Genomic DNA, 19,770 nt, shown 5'->3' on the forward strand with positions numbered 1-19,770 from the left:
TTAAATGAGGGCCATGGGCTATTAATAATCAGAATATCTTTTAAGGAAAATGCAGAAAATCACCATCCAAGCTGCCATCCGGGAGCATCCCCTGCGCTCACACCAGGAGAGGGACATGCTGGGTGCAGTCCAACCTGCTTATTAGAGAGAGCCAGCGCCCCGTGATGCCGGGGTGCAGCCCTCACTGCCTGGGGCAGTCTGCTGGTGTGTCTGTCTGTCTCATGGCTCAGCAAAGCCCTGAGGCTCAGCTCGTAAAGCTGACCTCGAGCTCAGAGCACTGCGCAGCCCTGGGCTGGGAGCTGAAGGACAGGGATGGCTGGAGCAGTGTTATCACCCCAGCTCCAGATCTCAGGCCTCTCTGGGTGTCCAGCTCCCAGACTTTCCCACTAGAGCTGGCTTCTGCTCTGTTCACATTAACCCCTGACACATGGGCCTGCTGCTGTCCTAGTGCCTTGTGCTTTTCCTGCTCTCTCTGGCTTCCTTCCCTGTTCCTCGCCTGGATCACCTTGTGTCTCTCTTTGGATGCACACTCCAGAGCAGTGTCTCTTTGGCCTGTGAACGAAGGAGCTCCTTGCAGGAGTGGTCGGTTTATTGCACAGCGGGTTCTCTGCAAACCGTACAGTATGGAAGTCAGGCCCATCCCCTGGGCTGTCACAGCTGGCTCACTGTCCGTCACGCCCCTCCCTACTTCATCCCTGTCAAACTCCTAGCTCACCCTACCTATTGCCCTCACTTGTCTCTCCCCATCCCACCACCTTCTCTTGCTCTTTTCCTGGCCCAGATCCTGTGGGCTCAGTGCCTGGAATGCAGTGCCCTCCCCCATTGCTACCTACCCCCACACATACGGACACCCCATCCCGCCCCTCTTGGCAACTCAGGACCTCAGCTCTGCTCCAGGCAGGTGTAAAAATGGGCTTGTGAACCCTTTGTTTTCCAGAAGTGTTTTCATCTTAAAATGAGTTTGTGGTGCTAGGGCTGCCTGCTCTGTGCTAGGGGCTGGCACAGAGAGTGCCCATATGCAGCATACAGACCAGGGCACTCGGCTGCCTGCTCTGTGCTAGGGGCTGGCACAGAGAGTGCCCATATGCAGCATACAGACCAGGGCACTCGGCTGCCTGCTCTGTGCTAGGGGCTGGCACAGAGAGTGCCCATATGCAGCATACAGACCGGGGCACTCGGCTGCCTGCTCTGTGCTAGGGGCTGGCACAGAGAGTGCCCATATGCAGCATACAGACCGGGGCACTCGGCTGCCTGCTCTGTGCTAGGGGCTGGCACAGAGAGTGCCCATATGCAGCATACAGACCGGGGCACTCGGCTGCCTGCTCTGTGCTAGGGGCTGGCACAGAGAGTGCCCATATGCAGCATACAGACCGGGGCACTCGGCTGCCTGCTCTGTGCTAGGGGCTGGCACAGAGAGTGCCCATATGCAGCATACAGACCGGGGCACTCGGCTGCCTGCTCTGTGCTAGGGGCTGGCACAGAGAGTGCCCATATGCAGCATACAGACCGGGGCACTCGGCTGCCTGCTCTGTGCTAGGGGCTGGCACAGAGAGTGCCCATATGCAGCATACAGACCGGGGCACTCGGCTGCCTGCTCTGTGCTAGGGGCTGGCACAGAGAGTGCCCATATGCAGCATACAGACCAGGGCACTCGGCTGCCTGCTCTGTGCTAGGAGCTGGCACAGAGAGTGCCCATATGCAGCATACAGACCAGGGCACTGCTATCACTGCTGTGTGCCAGGAGCTGAGAAGGGCCAGCCCTGCTCTAACACCCAGGGTGCTGCGTATGGACCGTTGACTAACCCAGCGCTAATGGCTTGAGCTCCCAGCCCCATGCTCTGGCCACAAGCAGCCTGTTGGGTTCTTACAGGCAGCAGGCAGAGGCATGTGCTTGGGGCAGCATTTTTTTTCCTTGGGATGACAAAAAGCCTGGAGCCAGCCCTGGGCAGAGGAGAGACGTGCTAGGGCCATATGGACGAACTCTGTGTCCTGGGGGAAGCAGATACGGGGTGCTCTGCTCAGAGCGCCAGCTCAGGAACGTGATCTAAGTGTAGTGCTTTGGGGGGTCTGGAGGAGACACTGAGGGTGTTGGGGAGCAGGAGGGGACTGCAGAGTTCTGGGGGGGAGGCCTGGATGAAGCCGGGTGAAAGCTCTGGGTTTCCTGTGGGATGGGGCCTTTCCTGGAGCACAGCCTGTGCAAAGCAGCTTGTGTGGAGGGAAACTTTTAGTGCAGCCGACGGGGAGCAGAGGAGCGGCCAGGTTCCCAGTGAGTGAATGGGCATCGCTTAGCTAAACTGTCACCTGTCTCCCTTCTCTCCTGGGACCCCCCCATCCCCTGTGAGGCCGCCCCTCCCACCTGGAGCCCCCTCCCCACCCATCCCCTGTGAGGCTGCCTCTCCCACCCAGGATCACCCACCCCCTGTGAGTTCCTCCCCTCCCACCTGGAGCCCCCTCCCCACCCATCCCCTGTGAGGCTGCCCCTCCCACCCAGGACCCCCCCCCACCCTTTATGAGTCCCTCCCCTCCCACCCAGGTCCCCCCACCCATCCTCCTGCAAGTCTCTCCCCTCTGGGATCCCCCAGCCTCCCTCTTCCTGCAGGCCCCTCTGTTCCTATCCCTGAGTGAGGGAGCCCCCTCCTCTGTTCAGAGCTCACTGAGCAGGTGAGTGACTCCCCGTCCTTCTGCCTGCCAGGTGCGTGGGGATGAATGGTGGGAGGGATCGCAGAGGAACCATAGATCAGTGCCGCTGCAGCACCAGAGCCAGCAAGCAGCAAAACAGGGGAACCTAATGGGCCCTGAATGAAATAATACTTGGGATGACAAGCACTGCGACAGCCCTAATTAATAACCAATATGAATGCGGCTGTCAGGGGACGGGCTGGCTGGACGCCAGCCCTGGAGACCTGCCGAGGTGAGGCCGCTCCCCAACCTGTGCTCTGCACGCTCCTGTGCTTCCCCCTGCTCCGTGCATCCCAGCTCACTCTCTCCCCCTCAGCTTGCCCTGCCCTTGCCACGTCCCTGGCAGAGAATTCCTCCTGCTCTCCAGTGCCCTTCAGGAACCGGAAGGTTCCTCCCCTCAGGGGCTCTGGGTGTAGCACTGCCAGGGCCCAGACCCTGCTCTGAGCTATGCCGGCTGGATCATCCCCGCTGAACAAGATGCTCTGGGCTGGGTGAGTCTGGCCCAACATGGAAGTACCACCTGGAAAGTCCCTGGAGAGCCAAGCCTGGACCCTATCGTGGGCTGAGGTGGCAGCTGTGGTGAGGAGCAGCCTGAGCGATGGCTTGGCCCAGCAGGTGCTGAGGAGTGATGCTGGGATGGGGAAAGGAAAGCAGGTTGCTGGTGAAGCCCTGCCACCACCCTAGGGCCACAGAACTGCTGCTGATTCGGGGCACGGGGCCTCCGGCTGGTCCAAACATCAGCAAGGACCTGGTAAACAAGGTAGGAAGGGGCCGGCTGCCTGGGCTTCGTCCTCAGGGGCCCAGGGCATGTCGGGGCCAGCAGGGCTGTAGGGTTTGCTGAGCCTGCTCCCCTTCCTGTGTGCAGAGGCTGTGATGTGTGAGTTGCTTGTCCCATGGGGAAGGTGACTGAAAGCTTCTCGGGTCGGTATCTTCAGGGCACTTGCCTGGCAATCTGGCCAGGCCTACACCCCCTCATTGGCTGGTTTAGCAGGTACCAGTTACTCGGATCACATCTGGAGCAGTGACCTACAAGCCCTGGCCTTGGACTGTGGCAGTTTTCTCTGCATGTTACTTAGGAGGAAGGTGAGGAAACCCTGCTGGGATCTGATTTACTCTTGAATCTGGTGATGGCAAAGGACTTTGTGATTCTCTTGGTTTTGTCCTGAAAACCATGGGGTTCTTGGCTAGCTCTTTGTGTTGGAAGGTATTCAGCAGTGCAATTAACTCACTGGCTGTCCTGCTGCCCAGCAGTGCAGGGGCACAAGTGAGGGCCAGGTCTGGATTTTCAGTCCTAACTAACTACATGGCCATTGCTTCTTTTGACGGACACACTAGTTGGTATTTGGTACATGACTAGATCCGAAATGTGGGTCCGTACCATCCGAGACAGGTTTGTGGGAGGATCTGGCATCAGCTGAGTGTGGTAACTGGCTGCCTAATCCCAAACTGAAAGTCTCCGCAGGCTAGTCCCAGCCCTCCGTGGCAGGGAATTCTTAGAGCAAAGTGCCTGTAAGCGCTGCAGTCCCTCACTCCACTCCCCGCTCTGCTTCCTGCTTCGGGAGCCTGCTTCCCTGAAATGGTGAGCAGAATCTTCCGTGTTCGGAGGTGGCACTTTGTCCTAGGCCCACAGGGAATAGTCTACCCTTCACAGAGCCATCTCTCCCCAAGCATGGCATGTACCCTGTGTATGCAGCACTGCAGTGCCAGCAGCTCTCAGCAGCCAGGGAGCAGAGGCTTTGCCAAGGACACCTCTGAAGATGCACCGGAGGGTCACAGTGTAGCCTGGAGCTTGGTGTTAGGGCTGTTGTTGGCAGGTTCCAAGGTGCCTCGGTGCTGCCAGCCTGAAGCTCAGGCCACTCTGGCAAGCGTCTGGCTGCATCCCTAGGAAGCTGCGAGTGGCTGAGTCAGCGGAGGAAGAAGCCCTAAGCATTTGAATGACTTGCAGATCTTCAGTCAGACTGGGTGGGATTTGCATATCATTACCCACAATGCCCTGGGTTATAGGTCCCAACTTCCTCCATTAATGATTCAGTTGCCAGTGCAAGGTCCCAGTAATGGGGAAGCCTCAGCTAAAGTTTCCCCTGCCCGCCCACCTGCCTCCCACTGGTCTAGACAGTATTTGGTCCTGCCATGAGGGCAGGGGACTGGACTCGATGACCTCTCGAGGTCCCTTCCAGTCCTAGAATCTATGAATCCCCTCCCCAACATCTTGTCTGCATCGTAAATGGGTCACACCCACAATGAAGGCGCTTGTGTCCGCAGTTCAAGCCAGGCACACAGCAGGAGAGATACTACCTGGATGGGGTGCTACAGCTGTGTCCTGCTTGCTGGCTAAAGGCTTTGCAGCCGTTTGTCTGTCAGCACGGGGGGGGGACAGAGGAATGTGTGTGCAGAGGGCAGGGGAGCGGATGTTGGACCATGACTGAGAGGCCCTTGGCGAAGTTGGGCCTTGGGTTCTGGGTGCACTATCACAGCTGGTCAAGTAGTTTTGTTGTCCAGGAATCAATACTAAGAGTGGCCGGGAGCCCAGAGTCCCCCTTCCCATCTCAGGTCCCACTCTACAAGGAACCTGCTGGGTCCCATGGCTGGGAGCTGGGACAGACGGGCTGGACAGGCAGGTGTGTTAACTTACAGCCACCGGGCATGGGATGGGGTCTGGGGAGCACCCCTCACCTGGGCAGCCCTGAGTGAGGAGCACAGCACAGCGCCTGCTGCGAAGGGCTCTTTCCACTCCAACAGGGACTGATGCTAAGCTCCCTAGGAGGGTGCTCCTTTCTCCCCAGTCCGACTCCCCCCCCCCCCCCAGCGCCTGCATTCCGGCCCCTGCTCCGCCACTGCACTGAACTCCTCATTTGGAGAATAGAGCAGACCCCCCAGGCAGGGTACAGACTCGGTGGCTGCTGCATTTATTTATGCTTCCCAATACATTTGCAGCTAGGCAGGCACCACAGGACCCCCACCCCATCCTGGGGCCCAGGACGAGCCCAGGCAGGGAGAGCTGTGGAGCCCTGCCCCAGTGCAGTCTGCCCTGGAGGACCCCAGCCCAGCTGGCCCCAGGCATGCCCTGGGTGCAGGGAGGGCTGCTAAGGGGATGAGCTTCAGCAGAGCCCCCTGCACTGGGAAGATTCCCCCCCAGGTAGAGGATTCCCCAGTGACGGACACACCCACCCTCCAAGAGCAGCAAGGGAAGCACACCCCCAGGGCCGGCACTTATCACCTCCATTTCCCTCTCCCTGGGGCCAGCCTGGTGCCCCCTGCCTCCCACTCTCAGCACGCCTTCTCCCCCCCCCCCCCAGCCTCTAGCCCTTCGTGGTCAGTCACTGCGTCTGTCAGGCTAGGGCCTGGCCCCACAGGACAGGGAATTCCCCCTGCCTGCCCCAGGAAGGAGGGTACATTGGGTAAGTTAAAGCAAAGGGGCTAATCAGCTCTTTGATATCTGCCTTGCGTGCCAAGATGCCCTTTGACACCTCTCCCCTTCCTGCCCTCCCTGCTCCGCTCCATGGCACTGGCTCCACCCTTTTCTCCCCACCCCGGGTGCCTGCCTCCTTGGGGGGCAGTGTGGTTGCTAATCATGGGTAATGATGCTCTGCAATCCTCTTTGGAGCGATGATGCCAGAGCGGCTGGGCTTTCTCCCTTGCTCCCAAGTTGAAGCCTGCCCTAGTTTCTCTCTCCGGAATGTGCAGACTGACCTCTCTGAGGATCCCTGCTCAGTAGGAGCCAGGGGGTGCTGACCTTCACCAGATTGAGAGTTGCACCAAAGCTTGTGGGTCACCACGTGTGACGAAGTGGGACTGTTCGTACTGGGGTGCTGGGTGCAGTTCTTAAGTATCTAGCAAAGCAGAAGGCCAGCGCATCCCAATGCCTGACACTCTGTCTCCTAGCAACTGATGGCCCGGGCCCCTCCTGCAAAGGTGCCAGGAGAAGGTGTTGGAGACAAAGGGGTCAGGTGACCTCCTGGCCCGGGGAAAGAAGCTGAGCAGAGGGGAGGGGCTGGAGGAGGCTGGGCAGACTGGAGCTGGCTGGGAAAGAAGGGAAGCAGGGACAGGGCTCTGATCCCCAATGGGGCCCCAAGATGGACCTAACAGGGGGGATCCTGTTATCTGTGCCTGCAAGACCCTGTCCTGGACTGTGTTCCTGTCGTCTAAATAAACCTTCTGCTTTACTGGCTGGCTGAGAGTCCTGGGGAATCGCAGGGAGCCTGGGGGTGCAGGGCCCTGACTCCCCCACACTCCGTGACACCACGCTCCCCCGATTCAGTGGCCCCTGGTGAGTCTGAGGCCAGTTCCTGGTGCTGCCCCACTGCTGGCTCAGGAAAGCAGGGGCCAGGGGGCTGACGGAGCAAGTGAGACACTGTGCAGAGCAACGCTCTCTAGATGCAGCGATAGGTCCGCAAGCCATTTCAAGGCCTCTTCTGTGACACTGGGTATTGTCCAGTTCCCCTGAATCCATTCCGCTGTGTTCGGTGCCTTGGCTGTTCTCACCGGTCACATGAAGGGGAGTCTTTGAGTTTCCACTTGTGCATCAAGTAGATGTATCTTCCCTGGCTTGTTTGGATGCGGTTTGGTGTGGCCCAAAGTGCACGTGGCAGGTCAGCGTGTTGGCTGGTCTCTGTCCATCAGGCCTGAGGCACACGGACTGGCTCAGGCTGCCTCTGTCCTGGCAATAGTGGGCAGCCATCCATCTGGCACCTTTGCCAGCCTGAGATCAGGATGGCTCTTCCACTCAGACATTTCTACAGCCAGGGCATGAGCTGGCATGTGGGGAGCTCACCCCAAGGGACAGGACTAGATGAACCCCAGCTCTGACCCTCTCTGCCCATTCCTATGGTCCTGTCAATAGAGTTACAAGCCCTTGCAGACCCCTGTCTCCAGTGGGGTCCCCTCCCCCTGCCCTGCTTTGGCCCGTGGACAGTATGGCCTCACCACCGGCTCTGAGTGGGGCTGGACAGTCAGCAGCTTTTTTCTCTCTCTCTCTGCAGGGTAATCAGGACGCCACGGCTCCTCCTGAAGCAATGGCTCAGCCCTACCCCCCTGCCCAGTATCCTCCGCCTCCCCAGAATGGAATCCCTGCAGAGTACGCACCCCCGCACCCCCACCCCACACAGGACTACTCGGGGCAGAGCACAGTACCGGAGCACCCCATGACCCTCTACACCCCAGCACAGAGCCACGCCGAGCAGCCGGGCGCTGACGCCAGCACGCAGTCCATAGCGGGGACGCAGACGGGATCGGTAAGAGCCCCTGTGGAGCCCCGGGTGGGCAGCAGGGCCTTTCAGGTGAGAGGAGCAGTGATGGGCCACCAAGGGACTCAGGGGCCTTTGGCCACAGGCTGGAGCTTGGGGCAGTGCAGTCAGTGTCTCTTGGGGGAGACGGTAGCTAGTGCTCTGAGAACGTGTGTATGAAACAGAGTCACCTGCCTGGCAGCGGGGGCTGTGGGTCAGGACTGAGGGGCATGGCAGAGTTGTCAGGAAGGTGGGGTGGGCGAGGCCCGGGCTGGAGTAACAGCCTTGCCCACCAGGAGGCAGGTGGGTCACGCAGCCCCTGCCCCCCCCTTCCCAGCTTTAGCCTGAGCTCTCAGTCCAAACGCTGGGCCCCTGCCCGGAGCTGAGCAACATGTGGCTACAAAGGAAGAGCCATAGGCTGAGCCTGAAGCTCCAGCACCCCTGGTGGCTGCTGTGCCCACACCACGGGCAGCGGCAGTTTGCGGTTGCCGGTTCCTCTCCCAGCTTACGGGCTCCCCTGTCATTTCTAATCACTTGTAATCTACCTGCTTGGCTACTTTCCAATCAGATAGCGTCAATTCGCTGGTTGTAATGCAGCTTCGGCGAGCGGAAACTGCTGAGCTATCACTTCCCAGCCCGCACCACGGAGCACAGCTGGGCCCGCTCCCTTGCACAGCTCTGCCTTCCCTCCACACGCGGCACGCTCGTCCACGCTCACTGCACAGGCGTGTTCGTCCACACGCGCCACGCTCGTCCACGCTCACTGCACAGGCACGCTCGTCCACGCGCGGCGCGCTCGTCCACGCTCCCTTGCACAGCTCTGCCTTCCCTCCACACGCGGCACACTCATCCACGCTCACTGCACAGGTGTGTTCGTCCACACGCGGCACGCTCATCCACGCTCACTGCACAGGCACGCTCGTCCACGCGCGGCGCGCTCGTCCACGCTCACTGCACAGGCGTGTTCGTCCACACGCGGCACGCTCGTCCACTCTCACTGCACAGCTCTGCCTTCCCTCCACACGCGGCGCGCTCGTCCACGCTCACTGCACAGGCGTCTTCGTCCACGCGCGGCGCACTCGTCCACGCTCCCTTGCACAGCTCTGCCTTCCCTCCACACGCGGCACACTCGTCCACGCTCACTGCACAGGCACGCTCGTCCACACGCGGCACACTCGTCCACGCTCACTGCACAGGCACGCTCGTCCACATGCGGCGCGCTCGTCCACGCTCACTGCACAGGCACGCTCGTCCACACGCGGCGCGCTCGTCCACGCTCACTGCACAGGCACGCTCGTCCACATGCGGCGCGCTCGTCCACGCTCACTGCACAGGCACGCTCGTCCACACGCGGCGCGCTCGTCCACGCTCACTGCACAGCTCTGCCTTCCCTCCACACGCGGCGCGCTCGTCCACGCACACTGCACAGGCGTGTTCGTCCACACGCGGCACACTCGTCCACACGCGGCACGCTCGTCCACGCTCACTGCACAGGCGCGCTCGTCCACGCGCGGCGCACTCGTCCACGCTCACTGCACAGCTCTGCCTTCCCTCCACACGCGGCGCGCTCGTCCACGCTCACTGCACAGGCGTGTTCATCCACACGCGGCACGCTCGTCCACACGCGGCACGCTCGTCCACGCGCGGCGCGCTCGTCCACGCTCACTGCACAGGCGCGCTCGTCCACACGCGGCACGCTCGTCCACGCTCACTGCACAGGCGTGTTCGTCCACACGCGGCACGCTCGTCCACACGCGGCGCACTCGTCCACGCTCACTGCACAGGCACGCTCGTCCACACACGGCGCGCTCGTCCACGCTCACTGCACAGGCACGCTCGTCCACACGCAGCACGCTCGTCCACGCTCACTGCACAGGCACGCTCGTCCACACGCGGCACGCTCGTCCACGCTCACTGCACAGGCACGCTCGTCCACACGCGGCACGCTCGTCCAAGCTCACTGCACAGGCACGCTCGTCCACACGCGGCGCGCTCATCCACACGCGGCGCGCTCGTCCACGCTCACTGCACAGGCACGCTCGTCCACACGCGGCACGCTTGTCCACGCTCACTGCACAGGCACGCTCGTCCACACGCGGCACGCTCGTCCACGCTCACTGCACAGGCACGCTCGTCCACACGCGGCACGCTCGTCCACGCTCCCTTGCACAGCTCTGCCTTCCCTCCACACGCAGCACGCTCGTCCACGTTCACTGCACAGGCACACTCATCCACACACACTGCACAGGCACGCTCATCCATGTACGCTGCGCATGCACACCCTTGTCCACACTCACTGCACAGGCAAGTTCGTCCATGCTCACGCTGCACACACACATGCTCATCCACACTCACTGCACAGGCACATTCGTCCACACGCAGCACGCTCGTCCACACTCACTGCACAGGCATGCTCATCCACACGCAGCACGCTCATCCACACACACTGCACAGGCACGCTCATCCATGCACACTGCGCATGCACACGCTCATCCACACTCACTACACAGGCACGCTTGTCCATGCTCATGCTGCGCATGCACACGCTTGTCCACACTCCCTGCACAGGCACGCTTGTCCATGCACGCTGTACACGCACACGCTCATCCACACTCACTGCACAGGCACGCTCATCCATGCTCACGCTGTGCACACACGCTCATCCACATGCACTGCATGCACACACACACACATCCATGTGCACACTGCACATGCATGCTACATATGCAAACGCTCATCCACACACACTGCATACGCACACACTTGTCCACACTCACATTGCACACACACTCATTTAAACGTATGCACACACACACTCATCTGCATTCTGCACATATGCATGCACACTTATCCATGCTGCACGTGTGCACACTCTTGCACACACACTGCACATACACACGCATCCCCACTCATCTTGCACATGCTCTCACACTTGCACACTCACCCTCTCACATAACTCTCTTGCACATACACATGCACACACTTGCACACCCTCCCTTAATTCAATCTATTGGAGCTGTGTTGGTGACAAGCTAGACGTGCTACCAAAGTGTAAAAGGAGATGGGGCCCAGGGGGGCCGTGGGAGAGGGCCATGCACTGTCAGGGCTTTGATCCCAGGGCCCATTTGCCGCAGTGCCAGTGCTGACCCGCTGGCAGGCCGCTCTGCAGTGCCTGGCCAGCTCTTCTCCCTGGGGTCAGGCACAGCTTCGCCCTGCACTGTTCACAAGATGTCTCCACCCCCGCAGTAGGAGGAGCTCGCTCACCCGCTCTCCCTTGCATGCCCTGTCTGGGGATCAGACACTGCAGCAGGAAGAGCCTGGCTTAGACCATAATGCCAGGTAGGGGTTAGTGATGCTGCGTGGGCCCCTCGGGGGCAGTGGCCGTTGGCGGCGTGTCCCCGTCCCAGCACGAGTGCTGCAGTGGGCTGATGGTTGTGGGGTCCTGTTTTCCAGCAGACAGATGAAGCTGCGCAGACAGAGAGCCAACAGCTCCATTCCTCAGAGAACACAGACAAGCAGCAGCCCAAGAGGTTACACGTCTCCAACATCCCCTTCCGGTTCCGGGATCCAGACCTGCGGCAAATGTTCGGGGTGCGTATGGCCAGCATGTGCACCAGCCCCGTCGTCCCCGGTGGGCCCAGGGCCCAGGAAGAGGCAGCCCAGGGGACTTGACATTGCAAACATAGAACTAATGAATCCGCACAGTGCCCAAGTACTCGCCTTATCTTGCCTCTTGTCCATATGCCAGGCTCTGCCCCTTGCCCCATGGCACATCCCAGAGTGCTACCTCCAGGCAGACTGACTGGGAGCCTCTCATTCCAGCCCGGCAGGTTAGCGGGGCCCCCGGGCTCTGGAGCCCCGGCCCGGCAGGTTAGCGGGGCCCCCGGGCTCTGGAGCCCCGGCCCGGCAGGTTAGCGGGGCCCCCGGGCTCTGGAGCTCCGGCCCGGCGGGTTAGCGGGGCCCCCGGGCTCTGGAGCTCCGGCCCGGCGGGTTAGCGGGGCCCCCGGACTCTGGAGCTCCGGCCCGGCGGGTTAGCGGGGCCCCCGGGCTCTGGAGCTCCGGCCCGGCGGGTTAGAGGGGCCCCCGGGCTCTGGAGCTCCGGCCCGGCGGGTTAGCGGGGCCCCCGGGCTCTGGAGCTCCGGCCCGGCGGGTTAGCGGGGCCCCCGGGCTCTGGAGCTCCGGCCCGGCGGGTTAGCGGGGCCCCCGGACTCTGGAGCTCCGGCCCGGCGGGTTAGCGGGGCCCCCGGGCTCTGGAGCTCCGGCCCGGCGGGTTAGCGGGGCCCCCGGACTCTGGAGCTCCGGCCCGGCGGGTTAGCGGGGCCCCCGGGCTCTGGAGCTCCGGCCCGGCGGGTTAGAGGGGCCCCCGGGCTCTGGAGCCCCGGCCCGGCGGGTTAGCGGGGCCCCCGGGCTCTGGAGCCCCGGCCCGGCGGGTTAGCGGGGCCCCCGGGCTCTGGAGCTCCGGCCCGGCGGGTTAGCGGGGCTCCCGGGCTCTGGAGCTCCGGCCCGGCGGGTTAGCGGGGCCCCCGGGCTCTGGAGCTCCGGCCCGGCGGGTTAGAGGGGCCCCCGGGCTCTGGAGCTCCGGCCCGGCGGGTTAGCGGGGCCCCCGGGCTCTGGAGCCCCGGCCCGGCGGGTTAGCGGGCCCCCGGGCTCTCCTCGAAGGGTTGCACAGAGCCTCCTGCTGCTTGGGGCTTCGCTCAGCCTGTGTGAAGATGGCCAGCGCTGTGCAGGCTGGGCCCCTGGCTGCTCTGCTGGTGGGAGCTTTGCAGCAGGCCTGCTCCCTGCCTGCCTGGGGGATGAGGCAGGCCCCTCTGCAGATCCTGGGCGCTGTTCTCACCCCTCTGCTCTCTCTGATTGCAGCAATTCGGGAAGATCCTCGACGTGGAGATTATTTTCAATGAGCGGGGCTCCAAGGTGGGTGCTGCCCGAGGCCGGCGTCATTACAGCAGCCCCGGGAGCAGGCCAGGCTGACATGTGACATGTGCGTTTCTCCTGGCAAAGGCTCCACTCAGGGAGGGGCTCAGGGGCTCGTCTTCCCTGCTCTTCCTGACTCGCTCCTGTCCTGCCCCAGCTGTCTGTGTGCTGCTGCTTCTTTCTCTTGCTCCTTCCCCCTCTGCAGCCAGGGGCCCTGCCCCACACTCCAGTCCCCCTGCCTCTCGCCTGCACTCGGGTGCCTCCCTGCTGGCAACGGCTCAGACCCAGCGATGGGGACAAAGGGCACTGGCCTAATGCCAGCCCCTTACCAGAGGGGAGCAGCCACTGTTCACCCTCATCTGAGCAGAAGGGATTTCACTGAGGGGTGGGTCAGTACCTCCATCCCACGCCGGGGGGGGGTCGGTCCCCCCGTCCCACGCCGAGGGGGGGTCGGTCCCCCCGTCCCACGCCGAGGGGGGGCTCGGTCCCCCTGTCCCATGCCAAGGCGGGTGGCTCGGTCCCCCCGTCCCACGCCGAGGGGGGGCTCGGTCCCCCCGTCCCACGCCAAGGCGGGTGGCTCGGTCCCCCCGTCCCACGCCGAGGGGGGTATCTCGGTCCCCCCGTCCCACGGAGAGGGGGCTGGCTCGGTCCCCCCGGCCCACGCCGAGGGGGGTATCTCGGTCCCCCCGGCCCACGCCGAGGCGGGTGGCTCAGTCCCCCCGTCCCACGCCGAGGGGGGTATCTCGGTCCCCCTGTCCCACACTAGGACAGGACAGCCCATGTGCCTGTGCGTGTGGGTGTTTCTGTTGGATCTTCCTTGCCTCTCTGTTCCCCTCTCGCCATGTCCTGGGGTGACTTGGGGGCGCTCTCCATGCAGGACCTGGCCCTGAAGCACACTGCCTGAGCCTCCTGTGCCAGCTCTCCTGATTCACCTGCTCTCTCTGTCCCCGTTCCCCTTCTCTCTCGCTCTCGCTCTCCCCCTCCCCCCTTTCTCCTCTGCTCACAGGGTTTTGGGTTTGTAACTTTTGAAACTAGCACAGATGCCGACCGGGCACGAGAGAAGCTGAATGGCACAATCGTAGAGGGACGGAAAATTGAGGTGCTCAGATAAGTGTGACTGCCATTGCCTGCTCCGTGTCGTCCATGCGGGTGCCAGGGCCTCCTCTGCCCCCACGCTGCTCGCCCTGCACACGCCCTGCCCGGGGACTGCGGGGGTCCAGTCATGTCGCATGCCTTGTGCGGTCGCCCCTGCTTTCACCTGTCCTGCTCCTTTGAGCCAGCCAGAGAGAGGGATCCTGGCATCTGGCACAGAAGGAAATCCAGGCCCTGCCCAGGGACCATGGAGAGGTTCAGCAGGGGAGTGGGATTTGCTGGCTTCCTCCCCTCTCTGTGCCTGCTCAGCCCAGCATTAACTGCTGCCTAGCCACTGGCCATGCCGGAGTCTGGCCCAGAGCGGAGTCCCCATCATGCATGTTCTCCTTGTGGTGCTGATGGTGGAATGTTTGCGGAGTGCCAGTGCATGTCCCTGGCAGGGTGCATTGCATTGGGGCTCGGAGGAGAGCTTACTGCCTGAAGCAAACGGCACGGGAGCAGGAGGGCAGGTGAGGGCTGGACCCCAGGGAGCTCTGGGGCAGTTAGAGGGAGTGCTGAAGGCCAGCAGCTCTGGGGAGCACAGCTCCACCTTGAGAGGTTCACCAGTGAACTGAGCGTGAGGGTCAGTCTGGGCTCCCTTTCATGCTCCCCTCCAGGGATTGTTGGTCAGCACCAAAGAGCAGCCAGTCAGCTGCATTAGCTCCGGGGGCTGCAGGACAGCGCAGAGGGACGCGGGCAGCGCAGGGGAGGCAGGGGGTAGGGCTGAGATAGCAGAGATGCCACAGGTCAGCAGTGAGGAGTCAACACTACAAACTGGCAGAGTGGGAGATGCTGTGGGGGAAAACTGAACACCATCAGCAGAGCTGTGGGGGAGCCCAGGACGGGTGTAACTGGGGCTCTGCGGGTGGGGGCGGAGGGGCACTGACAGCTGGGGGGAGCCGGGACGGGTGTTACTGGGGCTCTGCGGGTGGGGACGGAGGGGCACTGACAGCTGGGGAGAGCCGGGACGGGTGTAACTGGGGCTCTGCGGGTGGGGACGGAGGGGCACTGACAGCTGGGGGGAGCCGGGACGGGTGTAACTGGGGCTCTGCGGGTGGGGACGGAGGGGCACTGACAGCTGGGGGGAGCCGGGACGGGTGTAACTGGGGCTCTGCAGCTGGGGACGGAGGGGCACTGACAGCTGGGGGGAGCCGGGACGGGTGTAACTGGGGCTCTGCAGCTGGGGACGGAGGGGCACTGACAGCTGGGGGGAGCCGGGACGGGTGTAACTGGGGCTCTGCGGGTGGGGACGGAGGGGCACTGACAGCTGGGGGGAGCCGGGACGGGTGTAACTGGGGCTCTGCAGCTGGGGACGGAGGGGCACTGACAGCTGGGGGGAGCCGGGACGGGTGTAACTGGGGCTCTGCAGCTGGGGACGGAGGGGCACTGACAGCTGGGGGGAGCCGGGACGGGTGTAACTGGGGCTCTGCAGCTGGGGATGGAGGGGCACTGACAGCTGGGGGGAGCCGGGACGGGTGTAACTGGGGCTCTGCAGCTGGGGATGGAGGGGCACTGACAGCTGGGGGGAGCCGGGACGGGTGTAACTGGGGCTCTGCAGCTGGGGATGGAGGGGCACTGACAGCTGGGGGGAGCTGGGACGGGTGTAACTGGGGATCTGCGGGTGGGGACGGAGGGGCACTGACAGCTGGGGGGAGCCGGGACGGGTGTAACTGGGGCTCTGCGGGTGGGGACGGAGGGGCACTGACAGCTGGGGGGAGCCGGGACGGGTGTTACTGGGGCTCTGCGGGTGGGGACGGAGGGGCACTGACAGCTGGGGAGAGCCGGGACGGGTGTAACTGGGGCTCTGCAGCTGGGGACGGAGGGGCACTGACAGCTGGGGGGAGCCGGGACGGGTGTTACTGGGGCTCTGCGGGTGGGGACGGAGGGGCACTGACAGCTGGGGGGAGCCGGGACGGGTGTAACTGGGGCTCTGCAGCTGGGGATGGAGGGGCACTGACAGCTGCGGGGAGCCGGGACGGGTGTTACTGGGGCTCTGCAGCTGGGGACGGAGGGGCACTGACAGCTGGGGGGAGCCGGGACGGGTGTAACTGGGGCTCTGCAGCTGGGGATGGAGGGGCACTGACAGCTGGGGGGAGCCGGGACGGGTGTTACTGGGGCTCTGCGGGTGGGGATGGAGGGGCACTGACAGCTGGGGGGAGCCGGGACGGGTGTAACTGGGGCTCTGCAGCTGGGGACGGAGGGGCACTGACAGCTGGGGGGAGCCCTGGACGGGTGTAACTGGGGCTCTGCAGCTGGGGACGGAGGGGCACTGACAGCTGGGGGGAGCCGGGACGGGTGTAACTGGGGCTCTGCAGCTGGGGATGGAGGGGCACTGACAGCTGGGGGGAGCTGGGACGGGTGTAACTGGGGATCTGCGGGTGGGGGCGGAGGGGCACTGACAGCTGGGGGGAGCCGGGACGGGTGTTACTGGGGCTCTGCGGGTGGGGACGGAGGGGCACTGACAGCTGGGGGGAGCCGGGACGGGTGTAACTGGGGCTCTGCAGCTGGGGAGGGAGGGGCACTGACAGCTGGGGGGAGCCGGGACGGGTGTTACTGGGGCTCTGCGGGTGGGGACGGAGGGGCACTAACAGCTGGGGGGAGCCGGGACGGGTGTAACTGGGGCTCTGCAGCTGGGGACGGAGGGGCACTGACAGCTGGGGGGAGCCCAGGACGGGTGTAACTGGGGCTCTGCAGCTGGGGACGGAGGGGCACTGACAGCTGGGGGGAGCCGGGACGGGTGTAACTGGGGCTCTGCAGCTGGGGAGGGAGGGGCACTGACAGCTGGGGGGAGCCGGGACGGGTGTAACTGGGGATCTGCGGGTGGGGACGGAGGGGCACTGACAGCTGGGGGGAGCCGGGACGGGTGTAACGGGCTCTGCGCGTGTGGGCGGAGGGGCACTGACAGCTGGGGGGAGCCGGGACGGGTGTAACTGGGGCTCTGCAGCTGGGGATGGAGGGGCACTGACAGCTGGGGGGAGCCGGGACGGGTGTTACTGGGGCTCTGCGGGTGGGGACGGAGGGGCACTGACAGCTGGGGGGAGCCGGGACGGGTGTAACTGGGGCTCTGCAGCTGGGGACGGAGGGGCACTGACAGCTGGGGGGAGCCCAGGACGGGTGTAACTGGGGCTCTGCAGCTGGGGACGGAGGGGCACTGACAGCTGGGGGGAGCCGGGACGGGTGTAACTGGGGCTCTGCGGGTGGGGACGGAGGGGCACTGACAGCTGGGGGGAGCCGGGACGGGTGTAACTGGGGCTCTGCGGGTGGGGACGGAGGGGCACTGACAGCTGGGGGGAGCTGGGACGGGTGTAACGGGCTCTGCGGGTGGGGACGGAGGGGCACTGACAGCTGGGGGGAGCCGGGACGGGTGTTACTGGGGCTCTGCGGGTGGGGACGGAGGGGCACTGACAGCTGGGGGGAGCCGGGACGGGTGTAACTGGGGCTCTGCGGGTGGGGGCGGTGGGGCACTGACAGCTGGGGGGAGCCGGGACGGGTGTAACGGGCTCTGCGGGTGGGGACGGAGGGGCACTGACAGCTGGGGGGAGCCGGGACGGGTGTTACTGGGGCTCTGCGGGTGGGGATGAAGGGGCACTGACAGCTGGGGGGAGCCGGGATGGGTGTAACGGGCTCTGCGGGTGGGGACGAAGGGGCACTGACAGCTGGGGGGAGCCGGGACAGGTGTAACTGGGGCTCTGCGGGTGGGGACGGAGGGGCACTGACAGCTGGGGGGAGCCGGGACGGGTGTAACGGGCTCTGCGGGTGGGGACGGAGGGGCACTGACAGCTGGGGGGAGCTGGGACGGGTGTAACGGGATCTGCGGGTGGGGGCGGAGGGGCACTGACAGCTGGGGGGAGCCGGGACGGGTGTAACGGGCTCTGCGGGTGGGGACGAAGGGGCACTGACAGCTGGGGGGAGCCGGGACGGGTGTTACTGGGGCTCTGCGGGTGGGGACGGAGGGGCACTGACAGCTGGGGGGAGCCGGGACGGGTGTAACTGGGGCTCTGCGGGTGGGGACGAAGGGGCACTGACAGCTGGGGGGAGCCGGGACGGGTGTAACTGGGGCTCTGCGGGTGGGGGCGGAGGGGCACTGACAGCTGGGGGGAGCCGGGACGGGTGTTACTGGGGCTCTGCAGGTGGGGACGGAGGGGCACTGACAGCTGGGGGGAGCCGGGACGGGTCTAACTGGGGATCTGCGGGTGGGGATTGAGGGGCACTGACAGCTGGGGGGTGAATGCGCACAGTCTACTACTGCATTTTGCCTGGCTCTGACAGAGACTGTTAGACCCTCCCATTGATGGGCACCAAAGCTGTCCCCCACCCCGCTCCAGTGCAGACCTGCCCTTCCCAAGGCCCCGCGGGGTGGTGTAAAACAGGAGGCTTCCTCCTCTCCACACGTGCGGTTCAGCAGTCCCTCCGGCTTTGCCCCTGCACTGGCCAGGCAGTGTGCCCAGCACAGGCCTCTCCTGCCTCTGCCTCGTGTCCACGTCCCTGTGCAGCCCCAAGGCTGAAATGCCAGTTTCACTGTGAAGAGCTTGCAGCAGGCCAAGGCAGCCAGCTCAGCACACAGCAGCCGGGCTCGGCTCTGGATGTGGGTCCGAAGGGAGCCGTCTGCTAGCCGCAGTGTAAGCTCTCGAGGCCTCGGTGCTAAGCACAGCACAGCATGATGCCCAGCGCTGCTCAGGATCAGGTATCAGTTACCCCAGGGGCTGCAGGATCAGCAGCAGAACTGGAGTAGCAGGGGTGCTGCAGCATAGGTTCATGGGAGCCCTGGGCTGGAACAGCAGATGGAGGAGCTGTGGGTCTGGATCATGGTGCAGCGGGAGCCCAGGGGGAGTCAGAATTGTGGGGCAGGGTAGAGCTGTGTGCAGGTCCCCGGGGTTCCAGGCAGTGGGGCAGTGCTACGGGGCTCCAGCCCTGCATCCCCCCACACGGCCTGGCCCCGGTGATCATGTCACCGGCATTGCCCCCAGCCCCAGGCCGGAAGAACTCCACATAAACGCAGCTGAGCAGGTCCCTGGGGCTGCAGCGCTCTGGATGCAGACAGTGATCTGTCCTGTACCCTCTCTTCTGCAGGTGAATAACGCCACAGCCCGAGTCATGACCAACAAAAAGGCTGCAAATCCCTACATCAATGGTAAGGGCCGGAGGGTGTGGGGCAGCAGGGGTAGGTTCAGCAAGGTGAGCAGCTGTGGGGAGCTGCTCTTGTTCCTGGGAGCACGAGAATTGGGAGCATGCTTTGGGGCTTTTCTTCTTCCTGCTCCTAGGGCCCGAGGCTGCCCTGGATTCCCGGCGGGTTAGACGGCCCCTCTGGAATTCCTGGCAATGAGCAGAGCCAGGCTCCGCTGAGTCCCATCAGCATCTCTGCCCAGAGGACCCCAGTAAGGAGGGTGTCAGCTCCATGGTAGGAGCGGGCAGTGGGACCCTGGCCTCGGGGGGTAAAAGGCTCCTCCCCCTGCTCTCCTGAGACATTTGCTACCTTATGCCCAGCTCCCCCTCCCCCTTGCAGTAGGGGTCCCCTGCCGTGGGCGCAGAGTTTGCACTGGGAAACGTGGAGGGTGTGTGCCAGCAGCTGGGAGGCAGCCGGTCCCACAGGCCTCCTGCAGCCGTGCAACACTGGCCGTGCAGAGCTGCTGCTGCCTGTTGGTGAGGAGGCTGCCACTGGCTGTCCCCCCATGGAGGGTGGGGGGGCTCTCTGGATTCCCCCGGCGGGGGGGCTCACTGGCTCACTGTTTGTGTGGCAGGCTGGAAGCTGAACCCGGTGGTGGGAGCTGTCTACAGTCCTGAATTCTATGCAGGTAAAGTCGATCAGGCCAGGCCCTTTGGCAGAAGT

At 64.0% G+C, this 19,770-nt stretch overlaps 1 protein-coding gene across 37 annotated transcripts in view; it reads left to right on the forward strand.

Annotated features, from left to right (window-relative positions):
• The window catches only part of RBFOX3 (RNA binding fox-1 homolog 3), a 352,384-nt gene that overhangs the window by 323,665 nt on the left and 8,949 nt on the right, over window positions 1-19,770 (forward strand). For 31 of the 37 annotated variants that reach the window (XM_044981525.1, XM_044981510.1, XM_044981512.1 and 28 more), the window contains 6 exons: window positions 7,659-7,955; window positions 11,355-11,492; window positions 12,759-12,812; window positions 13,819-13,911; window positions 19,014-19,074; window positions 19,682-19,735. In XM_044981525.1, the coding sequence (XP_044837460.1) occupies window positions 7,659-7,955; window positions 11,355-11,492; window positions 12,759-12,812; window positions 13,819-13,911; window positions 19,014-19,074; window positions 19,682-19,735 (697 nt within the window). The remainder of the gene's footprint in view (window positions 1-7,658; window positions 7,956-11,354; window positions 11,493-12,758; window positions 12,813-13,818; window positions 13,912-19,013; window positions 19,075-19,681; window positions 19,736-19,770) is intronic. The other 6 variants (XM_044981513.1, XM_044981519.1, XM_044981511.1 and 3 more) reach the window with 5 other exon arrangements.

The sequence above is a fragment of the Mauremys mutica genome, chromosome 12, assembly GCF_020497125.1.
Source record: "Mauremys mutica isolate MM-2020 ecotype Southern chromosome 12, ASM2049712v1, whole genome shotgun sequence".
Classification (NCBI taxonomy): Eukaryota; Metazoa; Chordata; order Testudines; family Geoemydidae; genus Mauremys; species Mauremys mutica.